General features: G+C 58.2%; 8 protein-coding genes across 8 annotated transcripts; 4 read left to right on the top strand and 4 right to left on the bottom strand.

The window, feature by feature from the left end:
* Nucleotides 1-52: 52 nt before the first annotated feature.
* PHYSODRAFT_353399 (hypothetical protein) lies at nt 53-953 on the top strand. The gene has a single exon (XM_009516317.1). The coding sequence runs from the start codon at nt 76-78 to the stop codon at nt 823-825; it is 750 nt and encodes a 249-aa protein (XP_009514612.1). The 5' UTR covers nt 53-75; the 3' UTR covers nt 826-953.
* Nucleotides 954-1127: 174 nt separating this feature from the next.
* PHYSODRAFT_477891 (hypothetical protein) lies at nt 1128-1710 on the bottom strand (the record flags this gene model as incomplete). Its single annotated transcript, XM_009516316.1, has 3 exons — nt 1128-1293; nt 1345-1398; nt 1469-1710. 3 exons carry the CDS (start codon nt 1708-1710, stop codon nt 1128-1130), a joined length of 462 nt encoding a protein of 153 aa, XP_009514611.1.
* A 1744-nt stretch (nt 1711-3454) lies between these two features.
* PHYSODRAFT_430630 (hypothetical protein) lies at nt 3455-4450 on the top strand (the record flags this gene model as incomplete). The annotated part of the gene is made up of 1 exon (XM_009516315.1): nt 3455-4450. A coding segment is annotated over one exon (996 nt), but the record flags the coding sequence as incomplete, so codon positions are not given.
* A 127-nt stretch (nt 4451-4577) lies between these two features.
* On the bottom strand, nt 4578-9356 carry PHYSODRAFT_468068 (hypothetical protein; the record flags this gene model as incomplete). Its single annotated transcript, XM_009516314.1, has 4 exons — nt 4578-7288; nt 7358-7698; nt 7747-8255; nt 8304-9356. 4 exons carry the CDS (start codon nt 9354-9356, stop codon nt 4578-4580), a joined length of 4614 nt encoding a protein of 1537 aa, XP_009514609.1.
* Nucleotides 9357-9550: 194 nt separating this feature from the next.
* Nucleotides 9551-12443, top strand: PHYSODRAFT_444009 (hypothetical protein; the record flags this gene model as incomplete). Its single annotated transcript, XM_009516313.1, has 4 exons — nt 9551-10266; nt 10361-10520; nt 10592-11950; nt 12030-12443. Coding segments are annotated over 4 exons (2649 nt in total), but the record flags the coding sequence as incomplete, so codon positions are not given.
* Nucleotides 12444-12529: 86 nt separating this feature from the next.
* PHYSODRAFT_343568 (hypothetical protein) lies at nt 12530-13594 on the bottom strand (the record flags this gene model as incomplete). Its single annotated transcript, XM_009516312.1, has 1 exon — nt 12530-13594. Exon 1 carries the CDS (start codon nt 13574-13576, stop codon nt 12530-12532), a length of 1047 nt encoding a protein of 348 aa, XP_009514607.1. The 5' UTR covers nt 13577-13594.
* Nucleotides 13595-14338: 744 nt separating this feature from the next.
* Nucleotides 14339-15295, bottom strand: PHYSODRAFT_308645 (hypothetical protein; the record flags this gene model as incomplete). Its single annotated transcript, XM_009516311.1, has 1 exon — nt 14339-15295. One exon carries the CDS (start codon nt 15293-15295, stop codon nt 14339-14341), a length of 957 nt encoding a protein of 318 aa, XP_009514606.1.
* Nucleotides 15296-20837: 5542 nt separating this feature from the next.
* On the top strand, nt 20838-21934 carry PHYSODRAFT_468079 (hypothetical protein; the record flags this gene model as incomplete). The annotated part of the gene is made up of 2 exons (XM_009516310.1): nt 20838-21048; nt 21486-21934. The coding sequence occupies 2 exons, from the start codon at nt 20838-20840 to the stop codon at nt 21932-21934; spliced, it is 660 nt and encodes a 219-aa protein (XP_009514605.1).
* Between the last annotated feature and the right edge of the window lie 1392 nt (nt 21935-23326).

The following is a 23326-nucleotide window of genomic DNA, read 5'->3' as shown; positions in this document are numbered from 1 at the left end:
AGGCCGCGGGAAAACTTCTCCCGCCAAGTCAACTCCAGTCACTAATCAGTCCGAGAGATAACTAGCCAGCCAGCCATGATGCCGCCGCACCGCTCGCCCCTCAAGCGTCTGTCGCTGTCTCCGCCCGTGTGGAAGGACCAGCTCCGCCAGCGCTGCCTGCAGCGGCTCAAGCGCGACCGCGGCCAGCTGCTGGCCAAGCTGAGACGGCCGGACGCGCTGAGCGTCTCGGAGGAGATGCAGCGCCTCGTGGCCCACGAGCAGCAGCAGCAGCGAGAGCAGCAACAGAAGTCTCTGTCGGCCAGCGCGTCGGTGGACGACCTGCTGCTCATGGGACGGCTCAAGGAGAGCGACTACCTGGACATCGTCCACGCGCTGGAGGACGCGCTGCGCCACGAGACGGAGGACGACGAGGAGGAGGAGGAACTGCGACTGGCCGAGCACATGGCCGACCTGGAGGACGTCGAGCTGGAGGCCTTGCTGGCAGGGCTTGATCTCGGCGGACAGCCGCAGGAGGAGCAGCACCAGCACCAACAGATGCACGAATCTAGTGGAGGTGGCTACGACGACGCGGAGCTGGATGAGCTGCTCTCGCACGACTCGTTCTCCGTTTCGGTGCTCTGCCCGATCTGTAAGACTGGTTACCTCAGAGAGAACGCAGACGATAGAGCGGCGGTGCCTTTCATCTCCTGTAGATGCGGCTTCACCTTCCACGTCAAGTACGTCTACCACGGAGTGCTCGAGGACTTCCAGGACAAGATTGTCAACGCCTTCATGGCGCATCGGTACGCAGACACAAGAATGGGGCGATGCGTATCATTGACATGACACCCACGTTGCTCTTGATATGTTGTGTGTATACGTGCAGTGATTCGTGCTCCTCTGACCCGACATTTGAGAAGAAGACGTCTATGGATGATGGCGCGGACGTGCTGTGCATTAACTGTTCGCACTGCGGCTGCAACCACGCTCTGCCCTGAAGCGCTGCAGCTGCTGCGGACTCAAGTGTCGAGCACGGCGGCCCTCTATTTATTTCCTAGATTTTCCCAGTGCTACAGCAAAATACGTTGGTGTTGGCTCGTGGTATCGACTGCTCTCTCTCTCTCCTGAATGCTACTGTATTACAAAAGTTAGATGGAAGGCAGGAAGTGCGCTGTCATGAGCGCTCCGATGAAGAAGAGCCCGAGCAGCCCTGGCGTGAGCAGCCCCCAGACCGGCCAGAAGGCGCAGATGTAGCAGAACGTGGCCACAGCCCCCACGATCGTCGCGGTGGGGATCATCCTCGGGCAGTAGACGCTCCACTCGAGCTGCACACGCTTGATGTAGGGCAGGTAGACGGCCAGATACGCCGTGATGCAGATGTTGACGCCCGTACAGATCAGCGCCACCTGGAAGAAGCCCCTGCAAACAAAACACACGCGGCCATGAGCGCACTGCAGCGACTACGTTAGATTGATCAAACGCCGCCCACCGCTTAATGCGCGCGTCCGTGAAGATGACGCGGAAGAAGTCGGTGCCGTAGGCCACGAGTCCGGCCGCCGCCACCCACAGGAAGGCGTGCAGCCTCGTGCTCCACAGAGCCGCTCGCTGCGACCGACTGGCGCGCTGCTGTAAGTGCTGCTCGCTGTCGCTGTCATCACCGTCGCCCTCATCGCTCTCGTGGTGCTGCGCGGGGGGCACGCGCTGGTAGGACGGACGAGCTCGGGCGGCCATGGCGATATCGGAACGGATAGTGAAGTGACCCTCCTGCTGGTCGTTTCGCGAGATGGATCGTACTTAGGAAAAGGCAACATTCAGGACTCGGTCCGACTCGCTTCGCAGTTAGGGAGGCCTTCACTGACGAGTCCTCATAGTCTTTTGGGAGTTGCGGCATCAAGGCTGGTCCCCATAGTATGGAGAATGGAAGAAGGTATCACTGTGTTCTGGGGCCATTGTGATGAATGCGGCTTGCATCGAGGACGCAGTTGGCAACTGAGTTGCTGGCCTGGATGCAGCTATCCGAGGTGACGTTGGCGAGATCCTTGCTGCGCTGGATGAGGACGAGCTTCCAACGACGATTAACGATTAACGCTTGCCTTTGCGCGTGCTCTGTAGTCTCTCGTGTAAGTGGTTCTCGATGACGGCCTAATAGCAGACCAGCGCCAAGCTCCCGAGATTAAGCTTACACGGAGCGCGCCTTGCAGGCTGCAAGTTGCAGCAGTCGTCCCATCCGGGGATCGCGGCGCTCGCCCTCGTCTCACCCCCATGTGTCGACCTGGAACCAGGAAACGCGTCGGGCGCCCCGCAGTGCGCGGCCCGCGACGAGGCCTGCACGTGGTGGGATCGCAGCTCTCCGTCTCTACTTTGACATCCGTGTTGACTCACAGCGACCGACGCCCCCACAATTGCGTGCCCCGGCTCAGTCGGCCTTGTCAATCATGGCATGGCTTGGTCGAACGGTGTGCTGTTCGAGCTCCTCACTACTTAGTACAGTACAATGCTGTAGCTCTTTAAGCTCTTCGAGACTGGACCGACGACGCTGGTTTCGTTGATGCATCGATCGGTCAGACAGAGAGCGCGTCTGCAGTCCAGCGACGTTGACCGGGTTCAAATCCCCACGCCTTAGCTCGCAGTGACAAAGGTGCAATCTGTCGACGAACTCTCCAGTTGTTGCTGTTGTCCGCGTCTCTGAGGCGTCCATATCCCGAGAGGAGGAGATCGACCAAGATGAAAATGATCGCGACCACCTTCTCTGCATCCGACCACCCGGCGTTGTGGCGTCGATCGATCAGCAGCGCACGTGTGTGTTCCGCCCCATGATAACAGCGAAGCTGTCGGCGATGGTCTGCTTGTGCGCTTCTCGTTCAGTAGCTCAGCTCATTCTTGAATTCGCCGGACCGTGAAGACAGACCCAAGCAAGATGAAGCTCCTCTCGTCCACGATCGTGCTCGCGCTTCTCGTTAGCGCCGCCCAGGGCAAGCAAATGGTCCGACAGGGCACCAACCCGAGGTGCAATGCCAAGAACAAGACCCCTTCGATCTCCGCCGGCTCAAACCAGTCCAACCAGCAATGGTCAAGCGAGTCCAGCCAGACTGGCCAGAGTGGTTGGACCCCGGCGTCGTCGGTGGACTCCAACGCCTCAAGCGAGGAGGGATCAAGTGCATCGACCCCTTCGACGGATTCGAGCGACTCGACGCAGCAGGGCGAGCAGGGTTCCAGCGGTTCGACTCCATCGACAGACTCCAACAACTCCAGTGGGCAAGGCTCCAGTGCATCGACTCCATCGACAGAGTCCAGCCCCTCAAGTGAACAGGGCTCTAGCGCTTCAACTCTCTCGACGGACTCGACGCAACAGGGCGAGCAGAGCTCGAGCGCTTCCGTCCCGTCCTCGGACTCTAGCGGAGACTCAACGCAGCAGGGCGAAAGCAGCCAGTCGACCCAGCAGCAGTCCTCCACTGCCTCTAGCGGCGCTACGACCACTTCGTCCGCCTGCACGCTGACGGGCACTTACTCCAAGGGCGCGGACGTGTCGACGTGCAAGAACATCGTGATCAAGGACCTGAGCGTCCCCGCGAGCACCACGCTGGACTTGACCGCTGTCGCCAAGGGCGCGACCATCACGTTCGAAGGCACGACGACTTTCGAGCAGGCCGAATGGGAGGGCCCTCTTGTCCTCCTGACGGGCACCGATCTGACGGTCACGGGCACCGGCACCCTCGATGGCCAGGGCGCTTTGTACTGGAAGAAGGGCACGTCGATCACCCGCCCGGTCTTCTTCCGCCTCAAGCACGTCATGTCCTCGACGCTCAAGGGCTTCAATATCAAGAACTCGCCCTACCGCACGTTCAGTGTCCTCGACTCGGAAGACACGACCATCAGCGGCCTGACCCTCGACTCCAAGGCGGGCGACGGCGTCGCCAAGAACACGGACGGCTTCGACTTGAGCCGCAACAACCGCCTGACGATCTCCGGCTGCACGGTGTACAACCAGGACGACTGCCTCGCCATGCAGTCCAGCAACGACACGACCTTCACGGGCAACACGTGCAGCGGCGGTCACGGAATCTCGATCGGTTCTCTCGGCGGTGACTCGGTCACGGAATCCGACACGGTCAGCGGCCTCACCGTCAAGACCAACAAGATCATCGACAGCGTGAACGGCATCCGCATCAAGACGATCGTCGGCAAGCAGGGAGCGGTCACCGGCGCCACGTACACGGGAAACACGCTGTCAAACGTCAAGAACGCCATCGTCATCCACTCGGACTACAGCAAGGACAAGGGCGGATACACGGGCTCTGCGACGAGCGAGGTGACGATCTCGGACATCACCGTGTCCGGGCTATCGGGCACCGCCGACAAGATCTACGACATCCTCGTCAACCCCAAGGTGGTGTCGGGCTGGACGTTTTCGGACATCACGGTGAAGGGCGGCTCGGGCAGCTGCAGTGGCGAGCCGAGCGATGTCAAGTGCTAAGGAACACCCCAGTGCGTAAGGGTTTCAAGCAGTCTATGTAGTAGAAGCATGCAAATGGATGGATGGGAGTAACGTAATTGAATGTCTGCGGCCGCAGTGGGCATACCGTTAACTGCCGTTCGAGTCAGAGACTCACATTGCCCTCTGGGCTTTCGCCACACTGCGACTCGATGGTAGCGCAGACCTCGTGGAACAACGTCTCGGTGGCAGTCACGCTAGCTGCTCCGTCGCCCTTGCGATCGTAGTCGTAGCCCGGGATCCAGATGAGACCGTCGTGAATGACTCGCACGAATACTGGCGCGCGTCGGTGGATGAACTGCTTGTACCCGCGCTGCTGCCATCGTTCAAGCAGCATCCTAGCGTTAGCTGAAGGCGAGCGGCGGTGTCCACGTATCGTCCTCGTCTTCGTTGTCGACGTCTCCTGGTCGATTCCGAGCCCATAGCCAATCCCGCTGCCATCGGCAATCCGCTCGTCGTCTAGCACGAAGTCCAGCATTTGAGTGAGCGCCGCAACGAAAGACTCGGAGACTCGAACGGGGAGCGGCAGGAAGACCGAAGCTATCAGAGGATGGATCTGCACGCGCGAGACGCTGGAATACTCGGGAACGCGGCGTAGATCCAACCCCGCCTGCTTCGCGCGACGGCGAACAGTACCAACGAACTCGTCCGCCGCGATACCGCTGCAAGCCAACCAGCGGACATCGAGATGAAAGCACCGCGAGATATCCATGGTTTCCTCCACACGCATCATCACCCACTCAGTTCTCGAGTCCTCGAATTTCGCGCCAGATGACGATGCCGTCGACGCCTTGCAAGCCATCTTGAAGCTCAGCATGCGGTTCCCACCGAGCGGTGGAGCTTTCCCAGCTTCTTGTGGACCTTGCGGCCGCTCCAGTACCATGTTGATAGTGATGTTCTCGAGATCGCCAAATTCCGAGGGGGCAACGCGCGACTGCAGGTACTCGATGAACTTTGTAAACTTTGCTGCGTAGGCTGTCGGGGACTCGGTATCGCCACCCTTCGAGATCACAGGGGGCACGATAGCAAACCGGATCCGCCGGCACTTCATTGTGTCCGCCATGTCGTCAAGGTATCCGCACAGCAGATTGTCCAGGGCATTCCAGTTATCTTCTGGTTGCGGGTACCGATGGAATATCTGTTGGTGCGGCTGGAACGACTGAGTGAGAGCGACCCAGAGCGAGTAGTTATACGAAGTGTACGCGACTTCGGGGTCATGCGGCTCGCGCTGGACGAACCTCTTCACTTCGACGGTCTGTCGCTCTGCGTCATAAATGAGCTGGTGGATGCGATGCCCCATGCTCAGGTGATACACTCTTCGTCGGCTCTCGGGAGACGACTCGCTACCCATGAGGGACGCAGTGGAGTCGCAACTGGACACGAGTTGAAAGTCGCGCGCAAGCCGCTGGCAGATCATTTCGATCAAAAGCTCGTCGTGGTTACGATACCGCGGCACGCACTCGATCGCTGGAGCCTGCGTCGCGGTTGTAGGAATCGTCACCGTGTAAAATGCTTCGGTATAACCTTGGCGCAATTCTTGCGGGGACGGAAAGTGGTCGGTAGTTAGCGGCAGGATAGCGGGCGACGTTAGACTTGTCCAGTTTGGTCCAAGGAATATGGGCTCGCTGTCTTGTGTTGCAGCTTCTCCTGACACCTCGTTCGATGGACGATGGGCGACATGGTTAGACACGGGGAAGAGGTGGCTCCATCGCCTTCGGTCGCTTGATAAACGTTGAGAGACCTGGCCTTTGGAGTACCGGAACGGATTCACAGCCGCTTTTCTGTGGTCAATGGGTGTCATAGCGATATCTGTAGCCGACGAAGCCTTGAAGCTCAGGCTTCCAGACATCAACGACGGCCGGAACAACTCGGATTGGTTTCTGCGCAGACCACCTGGAGGAGATCCTGGATTACTGAGGCGCCGCTGGTTGCTCGTGAGCTTACCTGTGAACCCGTCTTTTGATGGGGAAGAGTACGCCGGAGAGGGGCCAGACGTCGACGGCAGCTCCTTGGTCATGGTCGACGCTCGTGCTAGCGGACGAAACCCCTCATCTCGACTCTTTCCTGGAGTCCCAAAGAGCGTACGGCTGGCCGACAACGATGACTTCGTTGCAAAATTCATGTTGCGCCGGCGCTCCATGGAGCTGCTTAGCATCACCTCCAGTGAAAATGAGGGGTTCGCGTCTGCCCTCGGGACTGAGCGAGACATGATCGGGATTCCGGAAGAATGGCCCCCATTCTGCTGAGTGCGGTCTGAAAAAGCAGTCTGGAACATTTTGCTCGGTGAGTTGCCATTGGGTTTCAGTTTCCGCGGGGAGATCAGTGTTTGGATCATGCTGGTGCTTTCGCTCGGAAGGAAAGCGCTCTCCTTCCGGAAGCTGGTATTGTTGCCGCTGTTACTGCGCTCTCTCGTTCGATCGGCTTCCTTCTTTGCGTTACGAATAAACCACTCGAGATGGCCGTCGCCGTACCCACCGATGGTAGCGCTGGTGGCGTTATCGTGCTCGTCGTGGCTTTCCAGAGGAACAAAACCCAGTCGCCGCTCTCGTGAGCTCCTCGCCGTGGCGGATTCGCCGTCTCGCACCACAGGGGCGAATACGCTCTCGTCATATTCCTTCAGTGCGGCTCGCGCGTGGAGGCTGGCGCTGAGGTTAGTAGCGGAACGCAATTGCCCCGATGCGAGAATGGGGTCAAAGTCAGGGGACCGGCTAAGCTGCAATTGTTCCGGTGGTGGTGCAGACGATGCCGAGTCGGGAAGCTCGCTCGTCTCGAATAACAAGCGTCTTTGACTACCAGTGATCCTGATTGACATTGGCGCTGCGGCCGTGACGGACACCTCTCCACTCTCGCTGGTGGAGTTTTCTTGTTCGACGTCTATGCGATCACAAGTGGAGGGGGCACTGAGCCCGAAGCTCGGCGCGTTTTGCGAGGTTCTCCGCATCAGGTTCCGCAGCGTCACAGGGAACTCCAATTTCTCGGACGGCGACGTGACATCGAACATACGAAACGATGGCAGCGGGTCGAATTGCTGGTTTCGTTTGACCTGGCACTCGCATGACTGCCATCCACGGTGAGAAGTTGGGCTGTTTTGGCTCGGACTCAACGGCGCGGGAGGCTCAATCGGCATGCAGATATTACTGGAGCGCCCGCAGCCACAGCCAAAGTCCAAGAACGTAATGTTCACCCAGTGCGGTACGTCGTAGGTAAGTTTCTCGGGTGAATCGCCACTTGGATCAGCTGAAGTAATGCAGTCACTGAGTCTTGCTGGAGTCGACGAGCGGCGAAGGATTTCACTACCAGCTCGCACCCACTCCGGGCTCTTGGGCTGAGAGGTAGACATAAAACTTGAGACTCCATGGAAGGAAGACGCAGTTTCCAGCGACTTTGGCTCCTCACTCGCACCTGAAACCTCGCTGTAGGAGAGCTTGCGCGCGAAGCTGGAAGCATCAGGGTTGAGACCTGCAGCAGTCTTTCCTGAAGGTAGGTTGCGGTAAATAAACAGCGGAACAACATGCAACGGCGGCGTTGTCAGCGAGATCATGTCCATCCCGACTCCGTTGTCCATCATGCGTTGCTCCGTGATCTCTGCCAGCTTCCGATCGACATTGAAAATACTGCAACCAGCCGTCATCATGACGATACCCTGCCCAGTGCGGCTTAGGTCACGATCCATGTAGTGTTTGTCCAGCACATTCAATGTCACATTGATGGCCTCCAGGATGTTGCCGTCTTTGGCGCGGGACGGCACCCCCGACGGCAGCTTCGTCCACTTGATGTACACATCCTCACACTCGCAGTCGGAGGTGTCAGTATTGTCTGTGTCGGTAGTGACCATCGTACCCTTCTCCGACGTTTTTCCAGTATTAGTGCTGGTGGCAGGCTTGGGGCATCGACAGATCTCGTACTTTGCGGCCGAAAACTCTTCGGGCGTGCGCCACCGGTGCATCTCGTAGTAGCTGGCGAACTCCTTCTTGAGCAGCAGCACCAAGCGACTCCAGTCGGGCCCCGTGAAGTTCATGACCACCACCTTGTAGAAATCCTCGTAGTACCGGCCCGAGACGGGGTCGACGTGGATGGTGGGGCCGTAGCCGTTGGCCATGTTGATGCCAGGCGCCCCGCAGCCCGGGCCAAAGCCCTGTCGTCGAGGGTCTGAGAAGGGGGCTCGTCTCGGGTCGAAGTCGTCGGGGAACTGGTTGGCGTCGTAGAAGCTCCTGGAGAAGGCGATGATGGTGACCGAGTGGCTCACGGAGCTCTCGCTCCACTTGTCGATGAGCACGCGCAGCAGCCGGTTGAGCAGCTTCTCGTAGTAGATCTCCCCGTCGGGCGCGAACTCCCACATCTCGGTGCTCATCTGCACGAGCCAAAAGAGGCGGCTGGACCTCGAGCGTACGACGATCTTGGTGGCGTCTCCGATGACGCCGCAGCTGAGCTGCGTGTTGTCGGCCAGGATGGCGTCCACCTGCGAGCGGATGCCGAGGCACTCGACCGTGCGCCCCACGTAGACGCACTGGCCCAGCATCGTGACCTTGAAGCGCCAGATGTCGGCCCTCGACAGGAACTGGTCCTTGAAGCTCAGCTCCACGAAGTCCACGCACACGTCGCGCTGGTCCACGCGCCGCACAGTCACGGAGCGGAAGGCCTCGAGCCCGAACTGGGCCGCGATCTCCCGGGCCACGCTCACCTGCAGCTTGCCGCGCACGGGCGCGAGCGACTCGACGGACAGCACGAGCCGCGGGTGCGGGTGCGCGCGCTCGGGCTGCGCGACCTCCACCAGGTCGTGCAGCTTCACGTCCGGGAAGATGTCCGGGTTCAGTACCAGCAGCTCCCCATTGCGGAACTCAGGCCCGTGCACCACCAGCGTCAGCGCGTGCCGAGTCCGCCACATCCGGCCCCACTTCAACTACCAGAGCGCGTCCCAAACGGCGGGACATGGCTACACGACCGCTCACTGGTTGAAATTCAACCCATACAATTCCCAAGTCGATTATCGCGCTCCATACTCAGACTCATCCCGACACCCCCTGCTTCCTTCCTGCCTGCCTGCCTGCCGCCATGAGCGCCGGGGCCGCGAGCGCGCCGGCGTCGGCCGAGAGCGACGTGGAGCTGATGCGCACGATCCTGGGCGAGCACGTGCCGCAGAGCGTCATCCTCACGTGCCTCAACGCCTGCGCCTTCGACGTGAGCGCGGCGCTCAATTGGTACTTCGCCGAGGTGGCGGCGTCCCCCACCGCGGCCGCCGCAGCCTCCGCCGCCGTCCCGCAGCGGCCCGTGGCGGCCGACGCCGTGCCCAGCATCCAGTCGGGGCTGAGCCTCACGCTGCACCCGCGCGCCATGGAGGGCATGGTGAGCAAGTCGGAGGCCTACTACGCGACGCTCACGAGGGGCGACCCGGCCTACGACATGCTCACGCCCAGCAACGACAAGTTCCTGACCATCCGCCTGCGCAAGCGCGGCTGGCGCACCGGAACCTTCCTGGGGATGCCCTCGCCCGCCACGCAGAGGCCCTACTTCGCCAACGGAGACGTCGTCACGCTCGAGTGCAACGGCCTGTGGCTCAAGGCCAGCTCGCTCAACAAGATGCTGCAGTGGAAGGCGCCGTCCGAGGACGACCGCAACAAGTTCGTGATCCGAGGCCTGCCGCTGGGCAAGAACCTTGCCCCCGGGGACTACTTCTTCCTCACGAGCTACAAGTGGAAGGACAAGGAGATTGTGCGCAAGGACGAGCGGCCCGTCGGCATCAGCAGCTACAACACCAACGTGCACCGCTGCTTTCTCGGCCTCGAGCGCATCAAAACGTGCGTGTTTTCGTCAGTCTTGCTCACGTGTGAGTGGGTGATCGTGCTGACGTGTGCATTGCACTGCTTCTTCTTTGATGTTGCTGTCGGACAGGGCGAACCAGCGCTTGTATCTGTACGCCAAGCTGACCCAGAATGCACTCAAGAGTCTACCGAAACCCGACGACCCGATCGATGTCAACCACCTGACAATCAGTGTCATGGGCACACCCATGTCGACGGGCAGCATCAGCCTTCACGAGCAGAACCATTCGGTACGTGGGTATTTTGTCTCGATCAAATGCAAAGGACGCGTGCTGACTATTCTTCCTGACAATACTTATAGCGGCGGAAAGACTCCATCTCCGACGAAATCCAGCTCACAAACGCCAAGATCGAGCAGATGGCAAACATCATCGGTACAGATGTGTCTCGTGATCGACTAGCCAACTTTTTGGACGGTGCTGGTGGAGATGTACAAGTGGCGCTGGAACACTATTTTATGAGTGTATCGACCCCGGCACAAGAGACGACATCAAGCAGCGCACCACCATCTATACAGATTCCAACCAGGGACTCAGTGACCAGCCTCGAAGAGGCTCAAGCTCGAGCACACGCTGAAGCCCAGGCAAACCACGACCGCCGACCTCTGAGTCAGCTCATTCTGGGCATCCCGTCTATTGCCGAACCAATCCCGTCGCCGAGCACGGAACCGGTATCAATCCCCCCGCCAAGTAGCTTAAAGGCAAAGCACGGCCTTGTCGTGACGCCCCCACTCCTGCCCTCCGTCGATGTCACGAGCACCTTTGTTGGCGAACCTTCTCCTGGCATGCCGCCCCCAGTACCTTCCCCGTGCCCGTCTCCGATTCCGCCGTCAGTATCAGATGGTGGCATGACTCCAGTGCCTGTCCCTCTGTCGGCCGGTAATGGGGCCCCTGTGCTTCGAATCATGGAGGGCGAAGAGTTTGTGGACACTACCGACTATACAAAGCACCAGGAGAAAATGGAGCAACAAATGACACATCAAGAACAACAAATTACTCAGCAAGAGCAGCAAGCGCGCGTATCCGAGACACTGTCAGAGGCAGACAGTGAGAGGGCCGAGTCGCTAACGATCCAGGACTTCGAAATGCTGAGTGTGCTGGGCAAGGGCAGTTTCGGTGCCGTAATGCTTGTGCGCTTCAAGAAGGACGGCCGAGTGTTCGCCCTCAAGATTATCAAGAAGACCAACATGGACCAGGCGGACGTTCAGAACGCGATGGAAGAGCGGCAAATTTTGCAGCGCATTCACCACCCGTACATCTGTGGCCTGGTCTTTGCCTTCCAGACCAACGAGCGCCTGTACCTTGGAATGAAGTACTATGCTGCTGGAGATCTCTTCTACCACCTGAATATGAAGGGCCGCCTGGGTGTGAAGGACGCCAAGCTGTACGGAGCAGAGCTCGTGCTAGCCATCTCGTACCTCCATGAACTCAACATCCTTTACCGCGACCTCAAGCCATCCAACGTCATGATTGATTCGGAGGGCCACATCGGCGTAGTCGACTTTGGGCTTTCCAAGCAGCACATTTATGGCAGCAGCTTTGGCGTCAAGACGCTGTCGGGTACGGCTGAATACGTGGCACCGGAAGCACTTGCGCAGTCTGCGGACGGATCCCGTAACTACGGCAAAGCGTACGACTGGTGGAGTCTCGGCGTCGTTATCGTACGTTCCTCTTCTGTTGTTGCCTGTGGTCAGTTTTGCAGCCGATTGCTAATAACTTCTCCTCTTTTGCTTGATGCAGTACGAAATGCTCGTGGGTGAATCACCGTTCTACGATGAGAACGAGCACAAGATGCTGAGCCGCATCGCGTACTCGGACGTGGTTTTCCCCTCGGACTTCCCACGCGATGCGTATGACCTCGTGAAGGGGCTGCTGTGCAAGGACCCGAAGCAGCGACTCGGGTCTGAGCGCATGGGCGGCGTGGACGCCATCAAACGCTGCAAGTTCTTCAGGCATATTGACTGGGACAAGTTGCTGCGGCGAGAAGTCAAGGCCCACTGGACCCCAAAGCTCAGCGGCGAGACGGACACCCGATATGTGGACCCCGAGTTCATCGACGAGGGTCCGCCTTCAGCGGCGTACGACCCGAGCGCCGAGACGAGCAACTCCCTCAGCAAGCGCTTCAGCCAGTTTTCATTCAATTACAGTCTCGGGTGAGACGTGGAGACGGAGTACATACAAAAGAATCTTAACTAAACTCGGTCAGGCAGTTTTGAGCTTGTGTGTCTTGCTTGGTGCACTCACGTCTCGGACTTCAACGGCCGGTTCATGAGCACCTCCTGGAGCTGCTCGCGCTTGACGTGGCCCTTGATCATAGCGTTGACAGTGCGGAAGATAGGCAGGTCGAGGCCGCACTGCTCGGCGAAGTAGACGGCGACCTCGGCCGTGGGCACGCCCTCGACGGTGGTCTCGCGCAGCAAGTCCTCGGCCTTCTCGCCCTGGATGAGGCGCAGTCCGAACGTCCGGTTACGCGACAGACTGCCGAACGCCGTGAGCATGAGGTCGCCGATGCCCGAGAGCCCCGAGATGGTGATCGGCTGGCCGCCCATGGCCAGACAGAGCTTCTGCAACTCGAGCGAGCTGCGCGTGACGAAGGCGGCGAGCGTGTTGATGCCGTAGCCGGCGCCCTCGACCATGCCGGCTCCGATGGCCAGCGGGTTCTTGAGCGCTCCGCCGAGCTGCACGCCCACGATGTCCTGCGAGCTGTAGATGCGGAAGTCAACCGTGGACAGCCGGCGCTGCACGTAGACGGCGTGGTAGAGCAGCTTGGAGGCCACGACGACGGCCGAGGGCGCGTTGTTCATGAGCTCCAGCGCGAAGGACGGGCCCGAGAGGAAGGCGAGCGGCTGGTCGCGGCCCAGCGCATCGAGGATCGGCTCGGCCAGCAGCTGCTTGGTCTTGAGGTACAGCCCCTTGCACGTGATGACCAGCACGGCGTCGACCGGGATGTCGTCGCGGTGCTGCGCCAGGAAATCGGGCGTGAGCTGCGCCGGCAGACACACGATCACCATCTTGGCGCCGGCGGTGGCCTCGGCCACGGACGTCGTGGCGCGGATGTTGGGCAGCAGCTCGAACTGCGGGAACACGCGCGGGCTACGGTGCGTCTTGTTGATGGCCTGCACCACGTCCGCGTCGCGCGCGTACACCACCACGTCGTGCTTGCGTCGCGCGGCCAGCGTCGACATGGCGATGCCGAAGGCGCCCGCGGCCAGCACCGCTACCTTGACCTTCTCCACCTCCGCCGACGGCATGCCGGCCATCGTCGCGCCGCCCAGAGACCCCTCCATCGTCTCGATCGATGCGTGTCACTTGCAGCCTTGCAGCGGCTCCCTAACCGATACGCAGTCCGTTTGACTACCTCAAAGTCAAACAATGGCTTCCAGGTAGAAACGTGACCACTTCCGAAAAACTTGTGACCCTTTCCGAAAAAACTTTTTTTTTCGGAAGTGGTCACGCATGCTACCCCGTAGACAAATTATGTCTCCCAGGTAGAAGCAAACTATAATTTCCAGCCACTCGTTCCAAAAGCTCATTTGGCAATTTGCCCCACCAAGCTTCCAAGTCTGTAGATAGGCATGTGCCTGTAGTGAAGTCTCGCCCTGTGTCTATCTTCCCCGTGACGAAACTCGATGGGGAGTGGCTTCGGCCGCTCTCCAAGTCGTTCCAGCACCGCCTCCCAGCGGTGTCCACTTCATCTCGTGGAGTATGCCTCAGGCGCGCGCTGATAGCTCGATCTTCTCTCTGAGGGAAGACTGCGTGCACACTAATTGTCCTGGCCCGCGGCGCTGTCTCTCCTCCCTCGTGGAGGGGTGTGGGCCTCATGGAGCTCGTCTCCCTTGTTCGTATGAGTGCTACCCGTCGGCTGTTGGTTCTCAACGGTGATTTCGGCGGGTCTCCCACTGCAGAGCGCGCGCGGGCCAAGAGCAGATCAAGACCAGCATCATAGTACCCGATGCGGCGCACTTACCGCCCTCGTGTCTCCAATAGCTGGCACATACCCACCCGTCCAATTCATTCCTTACTTCTACTATTACATTTACTCGCCGCCGCTAGAGCAACTGCCTCGGCAGCATGCGCTCTCGTCGCGCGGCCTCGTCAGCGTCCGGCGGCGTCTGCCAATGCCCATCGACCGTCATGATCGACGACTGATGCACGTGGATGGCGGCCGAGGGGCTGTGCAGCACCTTGAGCAGCGTGGACACGAGGTTCACGCGCGACTCGAAGGCGAAGACGTGGCCCTCGCTGTCGAAGTGGAGCACCAGCTCCATAGGCAGACAGCCGCGGCTGCCCACGAGTTTCTCCACGATGCCGCGCTCGTGGGAATCCCGCAGCGACTGCGTGAAGAGCGCCGGGTACAGGAACTTGAGCGTGTCCTCCGTGAACGTGACGCCGATCTCGCCCGTGGCGTACACGGCCACGGCGCAGCGCGAGTCGTCGTCGTTGTCCACAAGCCGCACCGAGTTGAGCTTGAACGTCAGTCCTTGGTGGAACGTCGTGTACTTCTCCCACTGGTCCATGAAGGCCTGCACGCCCTCGAAGTCCCGGCACAGGACATCCCGCCGGAAGACGCTCGTCATGAAGCGCTCGGTTGTCGAGCTGCGCGCGCCGTCCGCCGAGTCGTATCCGTGCGCGAACTGCAGGAAGTACTCACGCGTGAGGTCAAGCGCCACGACCGAGCTGTTGGCCCGCCAGAGCAGGGTGGCCGAGTCGCGCAGCAGCGTCGAGCGCTCCAGCGACGCGATGTGAGACTGCAGCGAGCGGATGGAGGCGTCCAGGCTCGCGTCCTCCGGCTCGGGCTCAGTTTCAACCTCGCTCCGACGGTGATTGCGGCGCGCGCCTTGTCGGCGTCTCGACGCGCAGTTCCGGGGCTGCGGCGCGTGGTGGCGCCGGCGATGTCGCAAGGTCACCACGCGCGCGAAGCGCCGCGCCAGCTGACGGGCGACGTCCGAGTCCCGTTGCAGCTCTCGCTCGGGCGGCGGCAGCGGTCCGTGGAGCAGCGGCAGCATCTGAAGTTCTCAAGTGAAGTGCTGAGGTGGGAGGCTATTGCTTGAGCTCGGATGCTCGGATCCGCGCGTCGGCGAGGAGAACAGGAGTGGAAGCGTATGACCGCGCCCTCTAGCAGCTGGCAATCCTCGGAATGCTGACAGACTCGTTCTCGCTCCACCAGAGCTGAAACGATGCGGGTGTATGAGTCCTGCGCCTGCGAGAGAGTGGAGCGAGTGCTGCCTGCCTGGCCTTCGGTCGTTCAGGTATTTGACTTCTGCCACGGCAAGAAGGGAGCCAGGTCGTTTTCTATTTCACAGGGACCGCTTGGATCTGCTGCCCTCCGTTTTTGTAACGGGGTACAATCGAGTGTACCCATTACATGAAGAGTGACGGGTGTCACTCTCCCGAGTACATGGTACATGGTACCAGTAGCTCCACAAGCCAACCATTTGAGTTTGTGTGGGCTTTTGTATAGTTAACTTGTAGTTTGTATTACGACCAAGTTAACCTCTACCAAAATACAGTCAGTCTTATAACCTACTCCTTTGTAGCAAACCGTTCCATTTGAGGCCGGGAACTGGTGAACTGCTGTTCACCTGGATAGTAATATCCGCACGCACTTCCTCTGTGCATTGTGCTGTGTGACCCCGTCACACTTGGTAGCACTTGTAGTAAATCCTACGCCTACGCGGGTAGATTGGTCTACCTGAATCCTCGGTGGCTCAGGTCTGTGAGCCACGATGGACCGAAGTGAGTTTCCTCACTTGACTGACTCGCAGTTCGAGTCGGTGCGGAAGATGGCGGGCATCTTCGGAAGAGATGCTCTCCGGAGCTTGGCGGCGGCGACGCCAGCCGAGCAGGTCGAGCGGGTGAGCGCGTTTGACGAGTACGAACGCGGGCTCATCGCTCATGTGCAGGGAACCTGCTGGCTCAGATGAGTGAGCCCAAACGGGTGCAGCCTAAGCCTCTGCGGCTAGCTGTGCCTCCGTTCGAAGGGAAGGAAGGTGAGAACCTTCACTTCTGGATCCGGGAGACCGAGATCGCAATGAGCGCAGGTCTCATCTCGGCCGAGAACCTTCGAGTCGCCTTCGTGCTCTCCAATCTTGGCGGACGTGCCAGGACTTGGGCGTATACGCGCGAAGCGATGTCGCCTGGATGTTTCACATCCTGGGCTCAGCTGTGTGAGCAGCTACGAGCCGCTTTTCTCCCGGCGAACAACGAGTTCCGCCAGCGCTCGCGCTTCCTTGCCTGCAAACAAGGGGAGCGCGAGCTGTACGCGTACGTACAGGAGATGCGCATATTGGCAACCTCGCTGGTGGGGAACCCACTGTCAGAAGACGTCAAGATGACAGTCTTCGTGGACGGCCTGAAGGTCGGTCCTGCGCGCACGCAGTTGTTCCGCGTGCGCACCGCCACTATGGAGGAGGCGATCCAAGTCGCCCTCCAGGAAGAGTACAGCCACAAGCAGGCTGGTGCTCTGGCTGTTGTACAGCCTGTGGTCGCTGACAGCGAACCAGAACCCATGGATCTGAGTTCGGCTGAGCAGTACTCAGCCTGCTGCTACGGCTGCGGCGGACTAGGACACTATCAACGTGTCTGCCCATCGCCTGGGTCTGGGAAGAAGACCTACCCGAAGACCAGAGGGTCAAGGGGGCGCCGACGCCTCAGGTGCTCAAGGGGGACACAACCACCAGTAAGGACGAGGGCCTTGCTGGGGTTGGCCCGAGTCTTTGTGATGGGTGTACGGAAGGCGTACACCACAGAGACCCGGGGTCCCTTGCGAGCACTGACGCTCGCATTGGTGAAGGACAACGGTGGGTTGTCGGTAGTACACGTGAGTGTGCGGGTGTAATGGTATCCCTAGACATGATTGAGTCTGGGACGTCGCGTGGATGTTCGCACGTCGCCAGATGTGTCGGTTGGAATAACGACACAAGTGCCGAGACTCTGCGAGAGAGTCTAAGCACAAGGTCAGGACTCATTGACTGAGGCTGGGCCGAAGAAAAACCTTGGGGTCCGCTGTGACCCTGGCTGCCGCGCTCGAGGGCGCTGACAGCAATGGAACCGCACATGGTCCCGGACATGGAACCGTACATCGTCCCGGACATCGTGCCGAAGCCGGCCCTGGGCACGGAACCGTATATGCCCTCGGCTTGAGCAAGTATGACTTGGCCCTGAGTGCGCCGTGCAAGCTGCACAGGCTCCCGGTCGAGTAGCGCGACAACGCCTTGAGGCTAAGTCGGCCCTTTGTGTCTGACAGAGCATTGGTGAGTCATGTTCCCACCTCTGGATAGACACAAGGGCGTCCGATGGGACCGCCAGGGCGCTGGATGCGTCCGACAAGACGAAGAAGAAGAAGGGAGGCATCATTGACATGCTGATCTCCATGAAGAAGGAGCAGTGTATCTGCAACCGAGGGCTGTTATGCCTGGCATGTGGAGCTGCCTCAACAAGCAACTCCAGTGCTGAGAGTCATTGCTCGGCATGAGCATTGACAAGGGTGGTGTTCGATGACACCACCAGGTGGGTAACCAAGGACCACTGACTAGCGGGTAACTTAGTTCCGCACAGAGCATGTAATGCTGAGGAGGCCGCTCAAGGCACCTCCGGCGTGGGTAACCAAGTACCACACCCGGTCGCCCAGACCATGACTGAAGAGGAAGGCGCTGCAGGCACTTCCTGTGTGGGTAACCCAGTTCCACACCAGGTCACTCAGACCTAAACTGATGAGGAAGGTGCACGATGCACTTCCTGTGTGGGTAACATAGTTCCACACGCGTGCCAAGCCCTTGGAGGAAGGAAGTGCTTCCGCGCACTCCCAGCCGGTTGAAATATACACGAAGACAACGTCAAGACAGCGAATCTACCTGCGCGATAAAGCGTCTAGTCGGGTGTCGATGCGATGCAGTTCTGGTAGTGCGGAGGCTACTGGTACCAGCGGCGCACGATCTATTCTTGCAGTGACAACCGCTCCATTCTTGCAGCGGCTACCGGTCTATTCTTGCTCTGCGCTGTACTTGGGACTGGGGGTTGATTGACTTATTTTTAACTTAGAGTTAGGCTGCGAGATATGATCACCGGGAAGGATTTGCTCGTTGGTTTAGAGCCCTTAATCGCATGCCAAAGTTCGTGCAAAACACAATAACATTTCCGACTTGTCGCTTTAGACAGGTGATTTCTGGCAGCTTCCTGTCGTCGGAGGAGTGTCGCTTTGTAAATGCCTCTACATGCGCACGTCGGATCCGACTTTGATCAGGGCCAAGTATCTTTTTAGTTTGTTCAAGGTCTCCTTGCTCCGAACGCAATTGCGGGCTAGCGGCTGTCAAGATCAGCAACAACTGCTAGAAAAGTTTCGCCGCGTCCCTGCGCTCTACCCAGAGGGTAATCGCTGGGGGGGCTGCTGATGGGTCGTATCGTCCCGTGGATGAAGATATGGTGTCTTCGCTTACGCAGCCGCTAACAGCCGATGACGTAGCAAGAGATGCCAGGTGGTTAGACAGCTCGGTTATACTTGTGACGGGCAATCTCGATCGCGTGGTACTTAACGGATGCATGGTGAAGCTATTGTCCGCCCAGGCTCGCCGGCTTCTGTTCCGTTGGCGTAAAACTTTGGGTACTGACATTCCAGACGCTGTAGCAGAGCTGATTTATCGTGAAAACGAGTTTCCGGAACTATTTGGTTATTTCTTTAGTGGTGCCCCGGGCCAAATTCTCGGCAACGAGAACGGGAACGTGCTACTTGGAGTTGCAAATCGGACGAAATGTTGGTACCACTCGCTTGGTTGGGATGACGATGAAAAGGCCGCGGAAGCCACCCGCCTAGCGGAGGAGGCCCTCCGCAACAACCAAGCAATCGTCGATTTGCCTTATGCCCCCGAATTTATTAATGTGCAGCTTGCCGATCGCGATGGTGGTGAACTTAGCGGGGCTGAATGGCCATCGGACATGAATCTAGCTACAGACTGGGCGATAGGTCCAGATGGGAGTACCCGTTACAAAAAGACCGTGGTGAATCCGGTGGGGACGATGCACTCAAACAACGATAATTTTACAATCAAGCTGGCAGGGGCCGACGGCGGTACGTCGAATATCCGCTACATCCAACACGCGGTTGATCTCGCCACGGTGCTGACCGTTTGGAAAGCACAGGGCAGCACATTCGACCGCGTAATACTCCTTCTTGAAGGATCAACCAATTCTCCGGGCTGGGATTTCGAGCACCTCTACGTGGCAGCGTCTCGGGTTCGTAACCTCGATTCGCTTCGCTGTTTCGCGTTATCGCCGACATTCAAACGGGACAGGCTGCTGAAACTGCAGCCAGACATTTTCACGGAAAATTGGATTATGGACTTAGATGCGGACGGTCAGTGGCGACCTCGTAGATAGACAGCGCTATTCGATCAACTACGAACTGTTCGCCTTTATTCCCGATAATCTATCGTCCCCTTTGTATGTCCGGCTCTTATTATGAAGATGCCAGTAAATGTTAAGACGCGCGAAAGCGCGAAGCGTGAAGGTCTGTCTTCTCTTTACGTGTTTGGGCACGCGCCTCCGCAGAGAATATTTTACCGGGATATTCTGCATTTTCTTCAAGGAATCTATCAGAACGCCGTTTCGCCGTTGTCAGCAAATTTCAATCTTGCATTGTGCCTGCCCGGTAGTGCCTCACTCCGATTTTTTCTCGGTTGGTGCCGGTCGTGTATAACGTCTTCTGAGTCCTGCAGGTTTTGATGAATGATAACCGAGCTGCCCGTGGGAACGCTGTACACGCTGGACTATTTGCGGTCTCGCGCCGATTCGATCTGCTGGGCGAGAACGAAGATATCGCGCTCCGTATCAACCCTTTCTTGGATCCATTGCCTCTTTGGTCATTTGAGAGGGCTCTAGCACGGGGCTACGCACAGCTAGTAGCGCGCATTGTTATTCGAGATCACGAAATCCTGCCCGATGGGCCTCTGCTCGGCGTGCTCTACAACGAGCGGGCCGTTGTTGCGACCCGAGCCGGAGACTTGCATATAATATCGAGGACCTAGCTCGGACGTTTCCTGCACTTATTCTATCGGGTGCCCCTGAGGCAGCGGCTGCGAGCGGGCATATTCACATCCTGCAGTGGCTGTTCAACCAAGGAGAGCGCGGTTTATGGGGCGATCAAATCTTCTGCCACGCTATCGCTAGTGACAACTTGAACGTGCTACGCTGGCTGGGTACGCGATTCCCAATTCCGGTTCATCCGGCTCTCATTTTAGTGGCTATGGAAGAAAAACGCGATGCGGTTGTCATGTGGCTCTGGTTGACAGCGCAGCTGAGAGAGTGGCCACTTGCAATCCTTGAAGACGCTATATCTTCCGCATCATTGGCCACCGCCAAGCAAATGTGGGCCACGCGCCTGTTACCGATGCGTGTATCACTCGATTCTGCCGCTTATCGAGGGGATATGGCGTTCCTGGAGTGGGCTGGCGAACAGGGCGCGGAGGCGACGGAGCAAACTCTTCACGCTGCCGTGCGAAGTACACGGTCAAGTGGGTGTGCGAGAATTATCCGGGTTTGTGCACGCCTGCTGTAATGGATGTTGCAGCTCAAGTTGGAAATCTGGACATCCTGGCATTTTTTTGGCGCCACTACCCGGTCGCGTGCTCGCCTCGCGCCTTTGTCCTAGCCGCGCAAAAGGGAGATTTAAACGTGGTTAAATGGCTGTATGAACACTACCCGGAACAGCTCCATCCTGACACGTTGGCACATGCGGCTGGGATGGGTCACCTCGCCATCGTCCAATGTGTAGGGGGCCTACCTTGGCTCACTACTACGGCTTACACGTATGCACACGTGTATGCGGAAGCGTAGGTTTCTTTTACTTGAGTTAAGTATACTCGAGATCCACGAGTATACTTTAAACAAGATAAAGATTCCAAGTAGCGGGTTTTGGTAAAAGATGAGAACTGCTATTTTTGTTTTATGTTTCTGACTTCCCCTAAATGTAATATTCTAAACTAGGAATCTGCCAACGGCTGGTTGGCAGAATTCCAATGCTATGCATGTCGCTCATTGGCTAAGAGATGATGCTCTCAGCCAATAGGAACCCTAAGTCTCTATGGACCACCCGTCGTGGTGGTCGTAAATGTATGTAGCTTTTGGTGTGTCTACACCAAGGTCGAGAAAGTCTTTCGAACCTCTAACAGACGTCGTATCTGTTAGAGTTACAAGTGACTGTAGCCACTTGTGCGTGTAACCCCGTTACACAATGGCTTACCGGCCTCAACGTTCCCACCACATCCGACGCCATGGACTGGGCCGCATCCTGTGGTCATCTTGCCGTTGTGGGTTGGCTGCATGACCACAGACAAGAGGGATGCACAATTCGCGCGATGGACTACGCCGCTACAGGCGAGCATATCGATGTGGTTCAGTGGCTACATAACAATCGGCACGAAGGTTGCACAACCCAAGCGATGGACGGTGCTGCTGGGAGCGGGCATTCTGATGTCGTTGTCTTCCTTCACGAACATCGCCACGAAGGGGCTACTGTCGACGCGATGGACGGCGCAGCGGCTGGCGGCCACATTGCTATGGTACAGTGGTTGCACGCTAACCACTTGGAGGGATGCTCGCGTGCAGCGATGGACAGAGCTGCAGGGACTGGTAATCTCGAGATTGTGCGGTGATTCCATCATTCTTGCAGCGAAGGTTGCACCCCTAGCGCCATGAATAACGCTGTGGCGTCCGGGAACGTCGACGTATTGACCTTCTTGCACCGCTACCGCGACGAAGGATGTACCCCGATGGCTTTCTCGTGGGCCGTTGCCGGGAACCGGCTGCACATCGCAAGGTGGTTAGTTGAACGTTACCCTCATGTGTGGAGCAGGCCGGAAGCCATTGCCCGCGGGAATCCCCATGGTTGGACTGCCGACATTATCCGTGCTGCTTTCGGAAATTTCGTTGATTTGTTATGACTCAGCGGCTGCCGTCTCTACACTCGCGCTTCCCGCGCTAGGATAACACATTAATGTTATAAGTTTTGCTTTGCCTGATCCATCATGACCCCCCTATCTAATCAAGTGTGACATACTGCAAATCCACCAAGATATTGATACAGCTTGAAAATCATTTCGTTTTACTTGTGCTCTGCCACATGCAGCCCCGGTGATCGTGCAGAACACACAATCACCAATGACGTCGCGTTGCGGTCACGTCATAAGCAGATTTATTACGTGGCCCCGTTTTCTTTGCCAAGAAAACCTGCCGGGGTGGCATTCCGCGAATACTTCGTGGTCGGTCAACATCTATTGCTCACTCCCTGGTCGATCAATATCTACTGCTCGCTTGACCATTGGTGGGGCATACCCCACTGTTTAACAGGCCCCTGACCGTCAAAACCTGCCGGCCGTGGAAATGTGGTCCGTCCTCGACCGCGACGGCATCCTATGCCTCGTCTCGGTTGCCGCGTTGTGGAATCGGCTCCCCGGTTTGAACAGGATCCCGGGAATTGCACTACTCATTAGTGCTTTCAATGACCCCATGCCGCTTTGGAGTTTTTTCTGCGGCTATGGAGCGTGGGCACGCCGGTCTTGCCGTTCGGATATTCGCCGCAGGGGGTCCTGCTGCGCCGGATCGCTGTATATTCGATCGTTTGTGCAACGACAGAGTTAATATTGCGGCGCGAGACGGAGTGCTCCATATCATCAAGAGGTTCGTCGCGTTTATCCCTGATCTAATTATTTGCAGGGCTCCGCAAGAGGCGGCCGCGTATCACCAAATTCACGTTCTCAAGTGGCTGTCCGAAGAAGCGCCTTTGGTTTGCTGGAACATTGACACGCCCCGGATTGCTAGCCGTCGGGGACACCTGTCCGTGCTGGTATGGTTCGACTCGAGGTTCCCCTTACAGGCCGACGTGGCGCTCTTGAAAGCCTCTATTCAAGGAAAACATGACTTGACAACGCGTTGGCTATGGATTGTCGCGGTTCGGCGCGATTGGCCCTTGGACATTATGAATGAAGCGGTGTCAATGGCTCCTTTGGAACTAGCACAATACATGGTAGAGCAAGCAGGACCGGGTG

The sequence above is a fragment of the Phytophthora sojae genome, assembly GCF_000149755.1.
Source record: "Phytophthora sojae unplaced genomic scaffold PHYSOscaffold_1, whole genome shotgun sequence".
NCBI lineage: Eukaryota > Oomycota > Peronosporomycetes > Peronosporales > Peronosporaceae > Phytophthora > Phytophthora sojae.
The sequence above is the reverse complement of the archived record's forward strand: the minus strand, read 5'-3'. Positions and strand labels throughout refer to the sequence as shown.